The 20,248-nt window shown below is 38.5% G+C and overlaps 2 protein-coding genes across 2 annotated transcripts in view; one reads left to right on the top strand and one right to left on the bottom strand.

Annotated features, from left to right (window-relative positions):
• The window catches only part of LOC139686368 (oxysterol-binding protein-related protein 9), a 360,366-nt gene that overhangs the window by 198,944 nt on the left and 141,174 nt on the right, over positions 1–20,248 (top strand). The gene's annotated exons all lie outside the window — the stretch shown is intronic.
• On the bottom strand, positions 1,621–18,931 carry LOC139686381 (very long chain fatty acid elongase 4-like). Its single transcript, XM_071583575.1, has 6 exons — positions 18,862–18,931; positions 14,775–14,965; positions 10,756–10,812; positions 7,256–7,361; positions 3,813–3,949; positions 1,621–1,797 (listed from the first exon to the last, which is right to left on the bottom strand). The coding sequence occupies exons 1-6, from the start codon at positions 18,929–18,931 to the stop codon at positions 1,621–1,623; spliced, it is 738 nt and encodes a 245-aa protein (XP_071439676.1).

Below are 20,248 nucleotides of genomic sequence, written 5' to 3'. Positions count from 1 at the left end.
ACAACACGGATGTAGGTGTAAGATATCATTTATTCCACGAGCGGCAGGGGATCGTAATAACATTGTTTCACTCCGGTAGGGTCATATTCGGGTAAAATTATTCTCTTGTATATTCATCCCCTGCCGCGCACCCTGGCGGTGGCTTGCAGGGTACATATGAATAAATAAACCCGTTAAAGAAATAAGTTACCAGTGAATATGTACGCCAGTTTTCCTGTCGAAGCCATCCGTCATTTATTTTCAATCCACTCTAGTTGACTGGCCGTAATGATATCGTTTTCCTCTCTAATGCCGTATTTCTCGTATTTATTCGAGAGTAGGCTCAGGAGAAACTTCCGCATCATGTCCTTAGAGCATATGTTATTTTTTTTCATTTAAACCTAATGTAATGCGAATGCAAGTCTATTTGGTAATGTCATAGTAATATTTCTTTTAAAATCGTTAACCACGCGAACTGGTGGTTAACTTATCTGATAGTTTGCCTTAGGTAAATAAACTGAATTTTCTGGTCACGTTGCAACTCAAATTAATGTGATAGCAAGGGATTGTTTGTTAGTGAAATGCAATATGAGTATCTTTCCTTCCTATTTTCAGTGAAAGATGATTCATATTTCCTCTGTCATTAGTCCTTGTAATTACAAGTATATCTAACCTTATGTCATTGTAGTACCTTATCATAATTTTGATACTAATTTTACAATCAGAACGTAGATGTCCAAGTGGTATATATCTCGTCAAGCTATCAGTGAGTATAATATTTTTATTGTAGTTACTGCATCATTACCATAATTACTTCGGTATGTCTTACATTATTAAGGAATGCTACATCATAGGTCATTGGCCTGTTAGATATGGTTACACTTTCAATGAAAAGATAATATTGCGCATTGGGTCCTCAGTCGTGTTTTGCACACTTCGTCGCAATGCAGTATCACTGCCGGCCACCCTTCCTTCCTCCTTTTTCTCTTCTTCCACAGACTCTTGCTCCCAGCTGACTCCACAGCCACAAATCCTCTCTGGGTACTTTAACCCCCTGCCTTCGGCGGCACACATTTACAATCTGGACATATACTTAATGACATGCGAACATTTTGAAAAGTTAATAACGAATTGCCTGATTTTTTTTGTAAACTTACCTATAAGTTGAGGTTCTTACATCAATTGTGCCCAAGGTAAACATTTTTGAGTTCGCAATAATTTAGGGACTGCCGGAGTACTTTAAAATGTATAATATTTGTGGTCAATTACTGGTTTTATTAGCGGACATCAACAATGGCAGTAACGTAAGTGGACGATTTAGTTAGGTAAGTCGTAAAATGAGTCATCTTATAACACACATCCCGTATGGTTCGCATTTGAGAAACCTCTTTGGTGAATATTCTCCAAGATTTTTTGCAGGCTGTATATAGGTACACATACACATGCCATTATATTCTGTCGTGGAGATTAATTACTATTTGTAACGTCATACTAACATTTCAGTCGATGCAGAGGTAGTCTCAATTCACTAGCCATTTGCAGCTCCTTAAGTAAATTCCGAGCCACCCTTCCTCCTCTTTTATCTCTTCTCCGACAAACCACTTGTCCCGGCTAACTCCACGGCAACAGATCCTCCTCAGGTCACTCAGTTTTTTCAAGTTCTTTTCCTCCCACTTTGTAAGACTTCTTGTAGAACATCAAGAACAGAATCAGAATGCTGATGGTATAAGGCGTGTGTACATATAGCATGACTTTGGAGAATGAGCAATCAGAAAAGACTATATAGGAGTTGACTCCAAGCATTAAGAAGAATTGTACCTGGAAAGATATGAGATCGTCGGTATTATTGCAGCCGAGAACCAAATGTTTTTGGCAATCAGGAAAAACATCAAATAAGTGTTTGAATGAAAGAAACTATTTTAATGACGGTCGTTTCCCCAGGTATTTTATTTCCTATCAAATTTTAAAATAAGGAATGTATTAACATAATAGCACATAGGACGCACAGCACCTAGATTCATTTCCATGAACTAGGTTTGAATCTGATTTGGTCACTCAGTCTCAGACGTGTTTCCTTCTCGTGTACATATTTGTGAAAAAGTGCATCGGCCACCTTAATCGCTCCACCCTACCGTCTGGCCTTTGAATTTGTTTATATTTACTTCTATAATGCTGTAGATATTTCTTGAACAGCTTACTTCCGAGGCACGATCTGGTTTATTTTATTCAGCGATAGCTATCGATATTGCTACCATATCGTGAGTTTCCTCAGCATAACCTTTGGTAATCACAGTTCTTGCGATTCTGCTCCATTGACATGATAATGCAAGGAATTATCTAATGCCCCTTCCCTTTCTGTGTAATTAGGGGAACAACGGTGATAGCGTTTTGTTATCGATTACTTTATTGCAGGAACGCACGTGCGTTATCTTTATCATTATTTATGCTATTGATAATGAGTGCTCTTATCTGTTTTCTTCAAATATCCCCTTTAGGAACACGGGAATGTAGCGTGACTACCGGGGCCTCGTGCAATGATTCATTGGAGGTGGGTCCAAAGGTCCATCATCGTAAAATGGGCTGTACTGGTAAATCCCGATAAAGGTAGCGAATGCGATATCGCCAAAAAAGATCCACGATCCCGTCCCAGGTTGGATTATTCAGTGACAAACAGTTGAAGAAAGGGAAAATGTAACCGGAACCAAGTAAACTCCGAGGGTCTAAACAGTCAGGCTAATGTTTTCCTGCACCCCATCTCATGAGGGCCCGGAGACATGCTGCAGATGAAATGCCACGCTGTAATCAATATACAAAATGCTTACAATGTATAAGTAGCTATTTTTCAGTTATTCACATACCCATGGCCCCAAAAAATCTTTTGTAGGCGTGGCTATGTTTGGGTCTTATGTAAACCTTTTTTTCACATGCCCATGCAAATGCGCCAGAAAAGAATTCACTTCGATCCATTGCCGCTCCTCCTTCCTGTCAATAATTCCATATAACATATAATTCAATAAATCGTCGAATCGAGAATTCGCCATTTGAAGACTCGAATTGTTGCATGAATAGAGTGTTTACCAAATCTTAAAAGGAAGGACTAAGACGGTGGGCTTCTGCGTGCATGCCTTTTTTGACTTAATATTTTACATTTTTCATCCAAGTGATAAACTTTGTTCGTATCGATTCTTCTTTATTAGTTACAAATCATGGAGTAGGGTTTGGTCTTCGACTCATATGTTGAGGATGGGAACCTACGATATTTGTGTCATAGGTCTATGAGTAAAACGATGGAAAAATAATTTGAAAAATGCACTCAAACATCGCTATTAGCTTTTACTTAGGTGTTAATCCATTATTTCTGAATGCTATGAAAAGTAGCGATGGATTACAATTGCCAAGGTCAATGAATGTTTCTGTTGTGTGGCAAGAGGTGATGCGACACCTGCTTTTTTAATCATCCAATTCTGAGTAAATATGACATCTTCTCGAAACAAATGCGCATGATAGGTATTTCCAACATGTTGTGCTGTTGCTTGCTTGGTTTTGATGGATATTTGTGCGAGTGAAAGAAACTAATGATCCCAAGTACCCTGGGAAAGGAGCGATTCCAAACACCGTGAAAAGCTTCGGTGTAGCGCCGACCTTATCGACCGAAGGGGTATTAGTGGTAATAGCCGCGCATTTTCGTTTTTCTAGTTTCCGTTGCGGAGACTGGCCGAGGTTGATTAAATGGCCGGTTTTGCACGTGATAGTGACGAGATTTGTGTTATGACTCCTTAATTGTATTTCAGTGAATGTTGATGTTTTTATGCTGAGATAATTTTGGTACTTACTATTTGTATCTGCGTTAAATACTTCTTCCACCAAAGATAAGGCGTCATCGAGGGGCCTAGTGCTGCCAGAGTGTAGTATAAGAACATGGGGATGTGAATTAAACAGTTAAATAATTGAATTGGAATAGTGCCTCCACCTGAAAAGAAAAAATTTTTGAGTTAGGAAGGATACTTACATTTATATGGCAGTTTTTTATGAATGTTTTTCACTGTAGCTGAAAGATTTTTTGCTTACTTTCCTCATCCGAATTTATTAAAACTTGGAAAGAATGTAAAACCCAAAGCCGTACACTTAAGGGCACTTATAGGGGGAATATAGAAGGGGGTGGGAAAGTTATTGTTTGGCGGGAAGCCGGATGCCAGTGACCCGTCACTCAAACAAATGAAAATGAAAATAAATAGTTCTACCAATTACTCCCTTGATCAGGTATTTGCACACCAAATTGACCTTCACAAGTCGCCACCACACACACACGCAGGGTTTACGGGGCGGGAAGCCCGACGCCAGTGACCCGTCACTCAAACAAATGGAAAATAAAATAAATAGTTCAAACAATTACTCCCTTGATCAGGTATTTGCACCACAAATTGACCTTCACAAGTCGCAACCACACACCCACACAGGGTTTACGGGGCGGGAAGCCCGACGCCAGTGACCCGTCACTCAAACAAATGAAAATTAAAATAAATAGTTCAAACAATTACTCCCTTGATCAGGTATTTGCACCACAAATTGACCTTCACAAGTCGCAACCACACACACACGCAGGGTTTACGGGGCGGGAAGCCCGACGCCAGTGACCCGTCACTCAAACAAATGAAAATTAAAATAAATAGTTCAAACAATTACTCCCTTGATCAGGTATTTGCACCACAAATTGACCTTCACAAGTCGCAACCACACACACACGCAGGGTTTACGGGGCGGGAAGCCCGACGCCAGTGACCCGTCACTCAAACAAATGAAAAAATAAAATAAAAATTATATAACACTTACTCCCTCGCTCAGGTATTTGCAAACAAATTGACCTTCGCAAGTCACAAACACACACACACACAGGGTTTACGGGGTTGGAAACCCGGCGCCAGTGACCCGTCACTCAAACTCGGACGACACAAAAGTACAGTGCTGGAGGGGAAAGTGCCGAAAAACCTGACTGAAAAACCTGCTTAGCAGGCGAAACACCTGGTGTCAGGTTTTTCGGCACTTTCCCCTCCAGCACTGTACTTTTGTGTCGTCCGAGTTTGAGTGACGGGTCACTGGCGTCGGGCTTCCCGCCCCGTAAACCCTGTGTGGGTGTGTGGTTGCGACTTGTGAAGGTCAATTTGTGGTGCAAATACCTGATCAAGGGAGTAATTGTTTGAACTATTTATTTTATTTTCCATTTGTTTGAGTGACGGGTCACTGGCGTCGGGCTTCCCGCCCCGTAAACCCTGCGTGTGTGTGTGGTTGCGACTTGTGAAGGTCAATTTGGTGTGCAAATACCTGATCAAGGGAGTAATTGGTAGAACTATTTATTTTAATTTTCATTTGTTTGAGTGACGGGTCACTGGCATCCGGCTTCCCGCCAAACAATAACTTTCCCACCCCCTTCTATATTCCCCCTATAAGTGCCCTTAAGTGTACGGCTTTGGGTTTTACATTCTTTCCATGCACTCGGCCGTAGTACGTTCTTTATCTATTTATTATTAAAACTTGCACAGATATTTACTCATATAATTATGTATGCCATATAATGGATACAGAATTTCCAAAAACGCGTGCATATTTTATTACAAACGTGATAAAAGAATTGTGATGACGTCAATATTTACAAAAACTTTAAATGCAGTAGGCCATAGTTTAGTTAGTTATGTCATGTATTATTAATTTGTATAGAAAGCCTCGTACGAACAAAAATTTCTTCTTATGACTGAGGATATTAGGATTGACCCTCTTACTGCCAAAATAATGAGATAGATAAGATCAGACTGAAATAATCTGATCAGATAGAAAACGTAACGTTGGCGCGCTATAACTCTTTATGTATCGTTTCGATGCGAACGGTTCCACCGTGTGTACTCCACATAGTGGACTGAGTTTCGCTGTAATGATCATGTGGTAGGTTGGCACAATAACTCAAGCCCAGACGGTCTACGATTGGGATCTGAGCCTATAGCCTCGGATAAAGCCCAAAAAACGGACGGTTTATCCTTCAATGGATGGTGGCACTCCGAAAGCATTGGAAAATTGTGTATGTGTACGCAGAACTTCTGGGTTTTTATAATATTGTTGCGTATAAGGAGTCGTTATCATGTATTATCATCATCAGTATTTCAGTCCTAGGATTGGTTTACTGGAACCCTCCATTTTACTCTATTCAATGTCAATTCCTTCAATCCCGGATACCTTCTCTGTTTTACGTCCTTCTTAAATTCTTATTTGTGGTACATGTCTCTTGGTCTTCCTCGTGGAATCTTCCCTTCTGTTTTTCCTCTAATTTTCCTTTTATTAAACGTTCGCTGTGATTACTTGACCGTCATTGCAGGATCGCGTGTATTTTACCTGTTTACAATCCGTAGGAAGGGTAATTAGGGTTTTATTGACTGTCAAAGAGAATTCGGAGGGAACGTTTTTGGAGAATAGTTCAAATATGCGAATTTAAAATTTAAAAAAAATGAACCGCTGTATCCTCGTTGAAACTCACAGAGCGATAATCGAGCAGTCGAGCATAAATAATATTGATGCCCTTCAAGTGAATTGAACTCTCTGGGACAGGTTAGTTACACTGTTGGGAGTTTATCAACACGTCCTCGATTTATTTTAAAATGCAAATAAAACGTGTGGGTTGAATTTTGGCTTAGGATATTTTCCCTCTTCTAGGCGACGTAGTCCAGTGGTCATAGTGCTGGGCCGGAAAGCCTGGGCCTCAAATTCGGGTAACATTTCTGGTTAATTGGACTTATATTTTCTGCCAAGTCCAGTTGACAAACGCCTCCTTGAGAAATTGATTCGTCAACCATTGGTACGAGATCCGGCCGCGGTGCTATCACACTACTACAACGCTAAACTGCATCTTTGAAATTAAGTCCCCTCCATTACCCATAACCCATTTCCACTCTAAGCTCATATTTTGTAAGTCGTTTCATTTTGCTAATAGAAAGAGAATAAGGAATTCCAGGAATTATGTCTTCATATTTTAATGTGTTTTCCGTTTTTCGAGTTAGTGTTCGCCCATCTTGTTACCTTGAGTTCGCGTTGTTCTAAGAAATGTTTTGGTCCAAATCTTGGTTTCATTCAATATAGTAATTCCAAAATTACTAGAAACGGTCGTGTTCCATTATTATATAAAAATTACCCTCCCAAATTGACCAAAAATTTTGGTTAAAGCCGTACATTTTCTTCGTAGCTTCCAAGTTCAAACTTATTTGGTTAAGAACACTTTGTGAGAGAGGTCACTTACCTGGATAGTATTTTACAGCAAACCAAGCAACGATCAGGGTACCAAAATGGTGATATATGTGCAGAAACGACAGCTGTGCATGCTTTTTCCTCAAAACGTAGATTACCTGCAAATGGTAAGGTGTATTGATCGAAACTGTAAACCTTACAATTGGATGTTACCTCAAAATTATGTCATATGGTGAGATTTTTAAGGTCAGAAGTCTCTCAGTCGAGAATATTTGTATTAATATCACCAATCGGTCTATACACGAACTTACTTGTACGAGGTCTGTTCAAAAGTTTTCAAGACTTTTGTTTTTTTTCAAAAATTATTTATTCATTCATGAATATCTATTTTTCCCCCCTTCCAAGTAATCTCCATTGTATATTAAACACTTGTGTCAACGTTTTTTCCAATCCTCGAAGCACATCAAAAAATCATTCTTTGTGATCTTCTTCAGCTCCTTCTTCGATACAGTTTTTATCTCGTCTATCGTAGTGTAGCGTAGTCCTTTCATGGGCCTCGGGAACATGAAAAAGTCTCTGGGGGCCAGGTCTGGGGAATACGGTGGCTGCGGCATCATGGGTTGTTTTGTTTTTGGCCAAAAATTCACGCACAAGCAACGATGTGTGAGCAGGGGCGTTGTCATGGTGCAAAAGCCAATATTTATTCTTCCACAAATCCGGTCGTTTGTGGCGGATCGCTTCGCGCAAATTGCGCATAACTTGCAGGTAATATTCCTTATTTACCGTTCTACCCTGTGGCAAGAACTCATGGCAGAAGGTCCTGCAATCAAAGAAAACTGTAAGCAAAACTATCACATTCGAGCAAACTTGGTGCACTTTTTTAGCTCTTGGCTCGTGCTGCAGCTTCCATTGGGATGTTTGGGAATTTCCACTTCATAACCAAAAACCCATGATTCGTCACCAGTTATGACCCTCTGGAGCAAATTTGGGTAGTCGCGGACAGAGTCCAACACCTCATTAGCAATGTTAATGCGTTGCTGTATTTGGCCGGTATTGAGTAATTTTGGTACAAATTTCGCGGCGACCCATGTCATGCCCAAATCATTGATAAAATTCGAATGGCACTAGCCGATAGATATGTTTAGGTCCTCAGCAACTTCTCTGACGGTGATTCGACGATTGGCCGATACTATTTTCTTTACTTCATCAATGTTATCGTCTGATGTTGACGTGCTCGGGCGTTCGGCACGCTCTTCGTCCTTCACATCTTCTCGGCCCTCTGAGAGCATTTTTTACTGCCGATGAACGTTGCTTCGGTCCAAAGTAGCTTCTCCATATGCCACAGTTAACATTCGAAATGCTTCGGGGACAATTTCGTTTTTCACACAAAATTTGATACAGGTTCTTTGATCCATTTTTTGGAACAGGCAAAAATCGAAGACAAGCCAAAACACGTCCCAGCAAAGCAGCTGTCAAAAATTAACGGAAAATTCAAAATGGCCGAACATAAGGGAGAGACATATGTACCATACATAGCGTCACAAAAAAATCAAAAATCATTTATGCGTAACCCGCGGAAATTCAAAATTCGCGATACTTTTTGGACAGACCTCGTGTAACAGATGTAATTAATTTTTTATCGACTTTTGAGGAGATATAAATCGGTCGTGTGCGGACAACCTCTTAAGGGGTCGTTCAATAAGACCTTAATGAAACAAAGAAATACAAATTATTGTGGTGAGATATTTTTATCTTTCAAGATAATATCCTTTAACCAGTTGCTTGGCGCACTCCTCCGAGAATTTCTCCCCATTTTTAAGTCGTCTAAAGAGTAGCATTTCGGAAGGTCCTTAAAGTAGGCAGCTTTGATGGCCTTTTCGTTAGACGTGAATCATTTTCCGTCGAGCTATTTTTCAAGTTTGGAAATAAAAATGCTAGTTGGGCCCAATCTCGTGAATACGGTGTATTTTGTAATCCGTTAATAATTACGTAGTTTTTGCCATCAAAACTACTCTGGTGTGCACCCGTGCGTTTTCTTAATTTAAGAGATAATTTTGCCAAATGGAGACGTTTTTCTTGATTTCTTCCGTCAACCGGTGCAATTACGACGCATAATACTCTCCATTTATCGTTTGTCCTTTTTGCAAGTCGATATATCGATTCGGTTTATATGATTCCACCCTTTGAAATCCTCTGGTTCCACTTTTCCTCTGTCTCTGAAGTGAAGTCGTGAATCCATGTATTCAGCCACCAATATAGAGGTGAGAACTCGCGAATCTGCATATATAATGGCTTTCCCTCCTTTTTAAATTCCCACCCTAAACCGCCATTTTTAATTTCCTTCCCAGCATACCCTGCACCTCCCCACTCCAGACTCATTCCCTGTCCGACACCTTCCAGTCTGACCTGAAGAAGGCCGAAAACTCAAACTTTTCAAAATATGAGTGACCTTTTACGTGTTATACTACCTTGATCAAAAATTTCCCGGAATTTATTCAGAAAATTAAAAATACAAGTTTATTCATCTAAATCTATATTGTCCCCTTCAAAGTAATCCCCATCGACTGCAACACACTTATGCCAGCGCTTGATCCAATCCTCGAAACATTTTTTATATTCGGTTTTCGGTATGTCCATCAGTGCTATATCAGTGCATCAGTGCTAGTATATTTCAGTTTTGTGTTCTATGGTGCCGTCCGAATGTTATATTGCTCTCGTGAGTGCTTCTACATCATCGCCATATATATAAATATATATATATATATATATATATATATATATATATATATATATATATATATATATATATATATATATATTTATAGTCTCTCTTGAAGAAGGCCCCTGAGAGGGCCGAAAGCTCGAACAATTTACCGTGTAAGTGTTCTTTTATATGTGTCTATTCTTTTCTATTTGTGTTATGTTGTGTCAGCCAATTATTGTGCCGCTCGTATGAGTTTTTCCGTACAATCGTTATATATATATTTATATATTTATGTGTATATATATATGTGTATATATATATATATACTCATTTACAAAGAAACAGTTATAAGGAAAAGGGATAGGAACACACATAAAGGACAAGCACCGAAGAAGTGGGGAAGGCGGAATCAGGCAGATCACGACTGTAAAAATATTTCATAGACCGGGACTTGAACTCCGGATCTTTCCACTTGTGAGGCGGAGGCTCTTAGCCACTTGAGCTATCCAGGAAACGTAATTTACAATGAGATCTGCGATGCTTTATGCAACCAAATGCCCCAATTCTTTGGCCAAGAGATGGCGTTAGGGAGCTGTTTCACCCACCAAAGGAGAAGAGTATTTGTGTTGGTTGATCGCAAGTACAATTGAGTTGAATGAAAATAAAATGTACTCGTATTTTAACCTTCATAAATGTCCTTGTGTTGTTTTTTTCTAAAATGCTTGCAAATAAATAATCTATGTGTAAATTATTGATGAATGAATCTGGAAGAGTTAAGTAAAAAAGAAAATCGTATAGCTTATTACTGAGTATGTATTATTGTATAGATAGTAAGGGCGATTACTCACCGTATCCAAAAGGTCGGTTATTTTTAGCATATAATAATACCAAATTGCGGACGCCCCCTGAAAAATAGCAAATTAAATTGTCAATGTTTTTATGTACATGGTTTACATGTTGATCTTTACTAAATTAGCCACATTTTGGCAAATTCAAGTATCTGAGTTAACTGAAACATTACCAGTTATTCATGGAACTTATCATACGATTTATAAATTTTTTTATGCTTCGGGATTTTTCATAATTATTTTTTTATGTGAGTGTAAAGTGAAATTATTATTAATTGTAATATTTTACTTCGAACGGCAAGAGTTTTTTATTGATTGCGAAATGTAGTTTCATAAATTAATTATTTAAAACTTTAAACTTGTTTTGAAAAAAATAGTCATTTGGCTATTTTGTAGCCAAACAATCATTAATTTTTGCTGTGCAAAAGCCCAGATAAAGTGAGCTGTAATATGCTGTAAATACATATAGATTCTACTCTCTTTCCTCATGCTTTCTCCGAAGAAAATCCGTGTAAAATACGTTCAGGTCCTGCGCATCCCTAGTCCATGAGCTTTCCTTCGGAGCTAGTACTCCATATTTCCTGTATATGCGCTATTTAATGTTTAAATGATTAACAGAGTAATGTACTGCTCAAGATGGTTTTTTTGACTAAAGCAAGTCTAATCAATGCTATCCATCTAAGTTTCACCTTATACAATGTATAGTGAACACAGTATCAACTACACTGCAATAACCCATTCTTCAAATCAGCATATGTACCACCTCTTTTAATTCCGTCGCACATGTTTAATATTATCCTCACTCTATCTCACTTACTGTCTATAACTAGACCCTTAATTAGGCGGGTGTAGAGAAAAATTACGAAAAAACACAATGGAAGGAATTGAAAGGAAAGGAGATAAAGAAATACGATATACTCGTATATATGGGTGGCTGGGAGAGTCTTAAATAGGTGAGAGAAAGAAGATGCGGAGCATGGTGAATGCCAATGGAATTTAATACGGAGTAGACTATGGTGGAAGGGAATTGCAAATTAAGCTAGGTAGAGGTAGGATTAGATTAAGCATGCTGACTTCTACTGGAAAATGGCTTATTACCTGTCGGTATGTAAACTTCAATGGGAACTAAGTTTGATAGATTTGCTTTTCCCTCTACTAATAGTGTTGTACAACTCGCCTGATCTGTGTTGCATGTTTTTCTTCGAACTTTTTGTTTAATACTACTACTGTCCCGCTTTGACTTTTTTCCCGTCCACTGAATGTTGCTTATTAAGTAACACTCACGTAGTCCTACCTCTGCCATCCCACCTGGACATGCCGACGATGCATATTCTTCCTCCTTTCCGTTTCATTTGTTACTTTCCAATTGTGTAACACCACCTTCCCCACTGAGGTCAGAGGCCTTTGCATATGCATGAGAAACAAACGTCTGTCTGTCTCACACCTTTCGACCCATCTGGCAAAGGCTATCAGCGGCACATGTAAATTTTATTTGCTGCCGCCGGGATAGTCACAGGGGTCCATCTGATTGCTCAAGCCCTTCATCGTTTTTGAAGTATTGTGAAATACTTCGTGTAGAAAACTGTTTTTAATTAATAAAACTCAAAAGGTGACATTTATCATTGATGTAAAAAGTTTGCGACCAGGTCATTTTAGTTCATTATTTTATGTTGTTTCCAGAGTTTTCTTTAGCGTTCGTAAGAGCATATTTATTCTTTAAACTTACCATTAGATCGATCTGACTCTTCCCCTCCTCTCTGACTCCCCTGCAGACCATGCTGCTATCCATCCAAGTCGTTCTCCAAAGCTAACGTCACGTTTTAGGAAAGATAAAAAAGTGTGTCAATCGTTTATTTTAATTGACTTTTTCTTTAAAAAATGCTAAGTTAAATGCGAAAATAGAATAGTAATCTGGTGCAAGCATACATAGCCCGCTCTGCGCCTGTAAGTTTCTTTCACCTAATTGGGTAAACGTCATTCGGTTACCTTTGGGCCTAAAGGCATTTGTTTAATGGCTCATACTGATGTTTTAATGCGGCGTTGGTTTGTTTCCTCGAGGAAACCCACGCAGATCGGCTCATATTACCTGAATACGTAAAATAATGTCGGGTGTGGTGCCAGGTCATGTATTGATATGCCGTTTCCGTGTCTGAGTCTGTCATCTAAGCATGAACAAATGAATGCGGGCTCATTGGAACACTCGCGAAGACTTGACCCACATCGACCGCTGGGATAAACGCTCAACTTCTTCATCAAAGGCCAGCATTTGACCACTACGACGTGAAATGCGACTCTTTCGTGTTCCAACAGTGGGCCTGCCATGTGTTCGAAAGAGGCTACTCGTTATCCGTGACGTGCGAAGTATTATTGTGGTGACTTGGTGTTTCAAAAGTGTGTGTTCTTGTAGATCATTAGGATTATGAGCGGGTTGACTACGATTCGTAAATCATCAGAGCAAATATCGGGCGAATAACGTTTTACTGTTAGTGATCCAGTGCAGTCTAGATTTATATTCTAATCAATCGTAGCGCACGTAATGGTAGCTCTTGAAGATAATCATTGAAGACAGGGATGTATTTTAAAAGTTTCAGCAACGATTTAGAAGGGTTCTTAAAATGTTTGGGTTTAGATGGGTTCTTTTAATATTTTCTGCATGGGTTTAAAAGGGTTCTTTTAATACGATTCAACTAAAGCCCAATATTCCACACATCCAAGTTAAGACGTATTAATCACCTTAATATTTACCATCTCACCGCTCTTCCCCACTTACACAGCCCATCAATTGCAGTCAATAAAAATGTCATCGCCTGCGGTTTGATGCATCTGGATCATTATTTCTCTGAGTAATATTCCAAGCACCATGCTTACGGATGTTTTATTATGAGTAAATTATTTTTTTATTCGTAAACAGATGTAATGAGCGTAAAAAACGAAAGAAGTGATACCAGTTACTTTGTATATCAGCTATCGTCTTTCTACGAGCCATGTGTGCCTCCTGGACTATATAGTTAATAACTGAGTAATGGAAGTGATGCGTTTTCTTTATAGATGTAGTTGATCGACGCTGAAATAAATGTGTAGTAATGTTTGATATATCCTACGCCAAATTTCTATTTTAATTAATGTTCGAATTGTTTTCAATTTATATGGTCACCCAATGTTTTCTCTGGACTGGGAGAAGTTAGAAAGCCTTTGGCGGACCTTAAAATATGCTTTCTTTATAAAAAGAGCCCTTAATGAATACTGGATAAATTGTTACGCCATACAGTGCGCAGTGATCGGTAAGGTGTCGCTAGAGTTAGAAACATTTTCCATACGTAAGGTGGCCTCGTTTAGTGTAAGAGAACCTCTTGTAATTATCTGTTTTCTCCACACGCGCGGCTTATCACCCATCGAACTTCATCGCAAATTGGGAAACAAGCGGTGATATATTTGTGGATTGGAAAAGTGTGATTTCGTGGGTGCGTGGTAGTTGAAATAAGGGTGAAAGTCATTAGTTATCGAAACCCGGAAGCCTCGGACGGAACCCAACTGGTATTTCCAGCGGGTAAAAGGACCCCTACCAAAGTATTCTCGGTGACGATAGAAATATTATGTTGTATTGAAAGTGAGTACGTCCTCAAGGAATGTGCCTTGAAAAGTAAGAAAAGTTTCAACTTGATCCTGTTGGTAGTAAGGCTAAAATAAACTATTAGACCTAGTAATTGAACGCCACTCTGAGGGTCAGTTAATAGTCATTCAAGTTTATGGATTTAAAAATGGTTTAGAAAATGTGATAAATAAATTATATAGGAATAATTTTTTAAAATATCGTCTCAGTGTTTTAATAAAAGGTGCTTTAGAAATATGTGGATATTTTCTTGGAATTTCTTGAAATTTAATATGTACTAGGAAATAGTATGCTAAAAAAGAATTTTATTGACTCGTTAAATGTAGCTTCTGATTCCCTGATTTTCTGTGGATCTTTAATTGGTAAAGCATCATCTTTTATTTTTTATTTATGATGAAACATATTTTACCTGCATGGAAAGCCATGTATTTGCAATTATTTGGAAGATGTTGATCGCCATGATGGCCCCCGAAAGGGAATAGGGCGGTCTTTTGGCCATGAAGTTCGGACCGATCCTGATGACGAATAATAGGTACAGGATGATGATGCCCGCGAGTGGCAGTGGGCTCTGGACCATGAACCAACTCCTTGTGTCTGAATCTGAAACATAACATCAAGCTGAAGTTAATGAGACGAAGGCAGATGGAAATTGTGCGCTTTGTTCCTTATTACCACATGTACCGCATGGGTGGGAAATTTATGCTCACTTAATATCGCCGACGAGCTATTAGGATTAATGCTATAATGTTTTTGTATGTAGTGTTTTATAAACTCTATTACACTGAAAGTCCATCCCGAAAGACATTCTTAATAGATTTAATACGTTCAATACATAATATGTTTAATGACACTCGTAATGTTATCCACTCGGAAATTTAATGAATTGGAAACACTAAAATAACCATATCAGTCAAATTATAAGCTTTAGAAGTTAATAGATCAATCTGAATAAATTTGACCTGTCATGCGGTGGATTAGCTAAGTCTATTATTATTTTAAAATGTTTTTTAAAGTGCATCATTTCTTGTGGGTATGGAGATAAAGCCTATTATTTTGGAACCACCAGGATCACATGCTATGGGCAATTGGCTCATTCTGAGCGTTCATACCAAATACAGGCGCCGTTGACAAAACGGCTGTGGGGGGAAGGATTCGCACGAAGGATTGGTGCATCCTTCTGGGACGTACAATCCCGCTCGCTGTATCGGGGGCATCCTCTGATGACGTCGCAAATCCCACATGGCTCAGATGGGTTCCAGCGTCAAAAATGCCCTGGGGGCATTGACGCACAGGTGCGTATGTATACTCCGCGGTTGCATATACGATCCTTGAACCGGACTTACGACATCCTATGCTCTTTATCCTCTCTTAGTCTCGTGTCTGTTGCAACGAGGTCGTTCCTTAATGGCGAAAGAGTCAGAAGGAAAGAGGCGCGACCACGCCAAAGACTTTTGTTTAATAGGCTCCAAAAGTAGTAAGATTATTCGAGGAGCGTATGTTGCTGCAATACAAATTGGTGACCTTTGTTTCTTGGCATCCAGAAGTTCAAAGTATTCATGTTAGGACGACCTTGTGCTGTGATATGCTAATGTCATTTTATATTTCTGGCTTCAACCCACCTCTACTTGTTAAAATGAAAGTGGGGAGTTGACATTTTCTATGAAGTCTGATGAAAACATGCGGGTGGGAAATCTTCGGGTCCAGTTTTATTTAATTTACCGGCAATGGATTATTTTCGTAAAACCTTCTATATTTAAGACAAGTTTAAAAATTGTGGAACCATGGACCGTGAAACGCAAATGTATACTCTTTGCATGAATGTGACTGTGTCAGCAACCTTTTGTGTTTTAGGACAACATATTTGCGCGTGGAAAAAAGTAAATACTGTATTTCCATAGATCAAGGGTGTGGATAATGTACCGGCTGAGATATTAAAAAATCTTGGAAATTAAATAAAGACTCTTTAAATTAGTGCATGAATCTTAAGAAAATGGGGAGATACCTGAAGACTTCGTCAAAAGCAAAGCTATTGTGTTACCTAAAGCAGGACACCAGTTGAATGCCTGGACTGCAGAACAATTTCTATTCTGGCACATGCTATCAAGGTTCTTATGAATACATTAGGGGATAGAATCCAAAAGAAAGTGGAGGAAAATTTTGGAGAAGATTAATTTGGCCTCGGGGAAGGTAAAGGAACGAGTGACGCTTAACTGGCACTGCGCTTGATCCTAACGGGAAGGCTAGGTATTAACACGGAAGTTTTCCTTACCTTAATTGATTTGGAAAAAGCCTTCGATACTGTAGATTAGAAATTTATGTTTGAAAGCATGAGAAGAAAAGGAATAGACTACAAAGACCGGAACCTCTTAGTTCAGCTCTACCTGAACTAAGCACTTTTGTATAAGTAAAGGGATGTGAGAAAGAAGGAAAGATTAGGAAAGGAGTAAGACAAGGTTGTTCACTTTTGCCATATCTATTTAGCTTATATATTGAAGAGGCTATAGAGACAATGAAGGAAAAAAATGGAATAAAGATAAATGGAAGAAAGATACACTGCATTAGGTTTGCAGATGATATCGTGACCCTGGCAGAATCAGCCAAAAATATGAATAGAATTCTCAAAACCCTGTTCACAGCTTTGAACAAATGGAAGCTGAAAATAAATGCGAAGAAAACTAAATCTATGAAAGTTTCTAGAAACATGACAGAACCCCTTGTAAATTTAATAATAGGGGAATCAATGATAAGCCAAATAGAAGAGTTCTGCTGCCTTGGGGGGTGTAATTACAAGATACAACAAATAAACCTCCGCAGTGAAAAGAAGAATAGCCTTGGTGAAGTAGGCATATGAAAATCAAAAAGTTATATTGGGAAACAAACACATGGAATTGGGAAGTAGAAAATTCTCGGCAAAAACGTTTATTTGGAGTACATCATTATATGGATGCGAAACTTGGATATTGGGAAAGAGGGAGAAGGCTCGGTTTGAAGCAATGGAAATGTGGATTTGGAGAAGAATAAGAATAAGTGGAAGTATTGAGAGAAATTATGGAGGAAAGGAATTCAATGAAAGAGATGGAGAAAAGGAAAATTAAATTTGTTGGACATGCTCTCAGACAGACAAATTCCTGGAGTGTATAATGGAGGGGAAAATAATAGGAAAAAAGGAAGAAGGCAAAGGAAGAAATTTATTGGTGACATAAAAGGTACTGTACAATGAACTGAAAAGAACGGAAATGGAGAGAGTTAGAAGATAACGATGCTTGCCCATGCAGTAACTTACATATCCGACTCTGCATTAGAGCTGTGTCTTCATTAAAGTATGCATTCGGGCACAATTAACTACTTAATTTTGTCGTACTTCGTCTTATCATTATTCTTTACAAGGGATTCAAACTCTGCAGTAACATTGGAAGTGTTTCGTCAAAAGCGAAAAAAACATCAGTGTAAAATCTTGTAATTAATGAGCGATTAATTTTGTAGCTTCACGTATAGTTTTGATCCCGTGGTAAACTGCATATTTGCTGTAAGGAAGGAGCTCGTTGAAATATATACTGGATTACTTGTAAATTGATCTTTAAATCGTTTGAATATCAGAATACAGTATCGAAAGTATTGCGATAAATTGCAGTGATTTTGTTTTGTTGTGCAACGTTATAATTAATCGATAGTAAATAATATGATATGCTAACTAATAATATCGGCCTATCAACGCGCAAGTAAAAATACTGCTTTCGGAATTTAACTGTTTTGACCGTATTCTACGCTGTTTCAAGAACAGCGTAGAATATAACCCATTTCCCCTCATTAATTTTGTAGATCTGCACAAACTCTTAAACAAGTGAGCAAATCTTGCGTTGACCTCTTTTCCAGACCATGAAAAATCTCAAAACTAACTGACATAAATCATACAGGAACAGAAAATGGTGACAGAAAATCAGAGACGACTCTAGTTGATCTCCGAGTCATTGATATGCTGCTCGAACGTCAAACTATATGAACGTTGAACTCACCTCCCTAGTGTGGTCGAAATCTTGCGAATGAGAAGAAAAGGCAGGAACTATAAAAGATACATGTACGTTCGGATATCACTTCTGTGGCATTTAGCAGCATTGCAATCTTTGCAAACAATTTTGCTTCATACAATAACTGTAATTGTTTCCATTTTCTACTTCCACCACACCATGTTTATCTCAGTCCCTGAAGTTGCATGTCTAACATTCAAGGCATCACGCTGACTCTCCGGCTTTTTTTGGTGCCCTGAGCATAGACCGCGTTTGACTTCCCTCTCTCACCCTATTACTTTTCCCCATGCCCGTCGGTCGATATGAATGTAGATCGCTACTTCAATCACTCTATAAGAAAAAGCATAATAAGGTCGTCCTAATCGACGAATGAAGGAGGTAGATTTCTTCATCAGTTCTTCGTTATAGAGCATTGAAAGAGAGTGAGCTCGTAGAATTTCTCTTTGACTCAGGTATTCATGTCAAACTCACCTGCACCCTCATATAGGATGTAGTTGTACGCCTCGGCGATACTATTATAGGAGTACTTCGTTGCGGACATCCTGGAACGAGATTAGAATGGGTTAGATTGATAGTTCTATTGTAGTGTTTACTGTTAAAAGGTAAAAGTGCAACCCTTAGCAGTTGCAAATCTTGATAGGCACGCAGGGAATACTTGGAAAAGGTTCAAATGAATATTATTTATTATTTTTATAATTTTAGAATTACGTTGCAATTAGGCGATTTTCCTGGTGGCAACGGTCAAGTTTGGTCAAAGATAACTCTTACAACGGAAATTACATGCATACATTAACGATAAAAACAGATAAGAGACAAAATATTTTTACATACAATGACACTTCCACATCACATACAAACAAACTTCCGCATCACATTCAAAATGCCGTCCACATCACATACAAACAATATTGTAAATAACTACAATGAAGTTTATTACCCAGTGGCTGCTTTACATTTATACTTAAAACTTCTTCAATTGGATGGAAAGGGCTCAAACAAACCTCCAGGCAGCTGGTTCCAATCAATTATAGCTCTATTTATAAAAGAGTATTTTTCTTATTTGTTTTTTGCGTCCTTATTTTTATTTTGAGGCTATGGTCGTTTTTTTCCTTAAAGTTAGGCTTTTCTATCTCTTGCCATAAGTCTTCCCACGGCTCCTCCTTTTTAACAATTCTATACATCGCGCCTAACCTACTCCTTTTTCTTCTATTTTTCAAACTCTCCCATTTCAGTATATCTAACATTTCTGTGACACTATCTGTTCTTTTGTACCTTCCGAGTACATATCTTGCTACCTTTCTTTGAACTTTTTCTATCTTTTTAATATGCCCCATCTCATATGGATCCCATACTATGGAGGAATATTCCAGGATAGGGATAACCAGTACCTTATATGCTTTTTCTTTTGTGGCTATGCTACTTCCTTTTAAATTTCTCATTACCCAATCCAATACTTAAAATGCCTTCCGTGTCAAATTATCTACTTGGACTCCCCACCCAAGATCCCTAGTTAAATAAATGCCTAAATATTTGCATTGCAATATACACTTTGGAAAATCGGCGACAAATAAAATAAAACATGCACACTGAAATGAATTTCAGGGTCGACACGAATTACTGTTAGTGGTGTAGTCACCTTTTTTTGAAATGTATCACTCAAATGTTTTATAAGAAAATTAACTCACTTTTTTAACAATTGCCCCATTGGAAAAGAAGCCTTCTTTGTTATATTGATTTTGTGTTTGTGAAAAGTATTACTGCTGCTCGGTCGATGGACACTATTAGCACATACGAGTTTTTAATCTAATTACGGCTAATGCTCTTCGCCCTCGACGAAAGAGATTTCGTGCGAGTGAAC

The sequence above is a fragment of the Hetaerina americana genome, unplaced genomic scaffold (genome assembly GCF_022747635.1).
Source record: "Hetaerina americana unplaced genomic scaffold, ioHetAmer1.1.p SCAF_14, whole genome shotgun sequence".
Lineage (NCBI taxonomy): Eukaryota > Metazoa > Arthropoda > Insecta > Odonata > Calopterygidae > Hetaerina > Hetaerina americana.
Note: the sequence above shows the minus strand (reverse complement) of the source record. Positions and strands in the feature narration are given on the sequence as shown.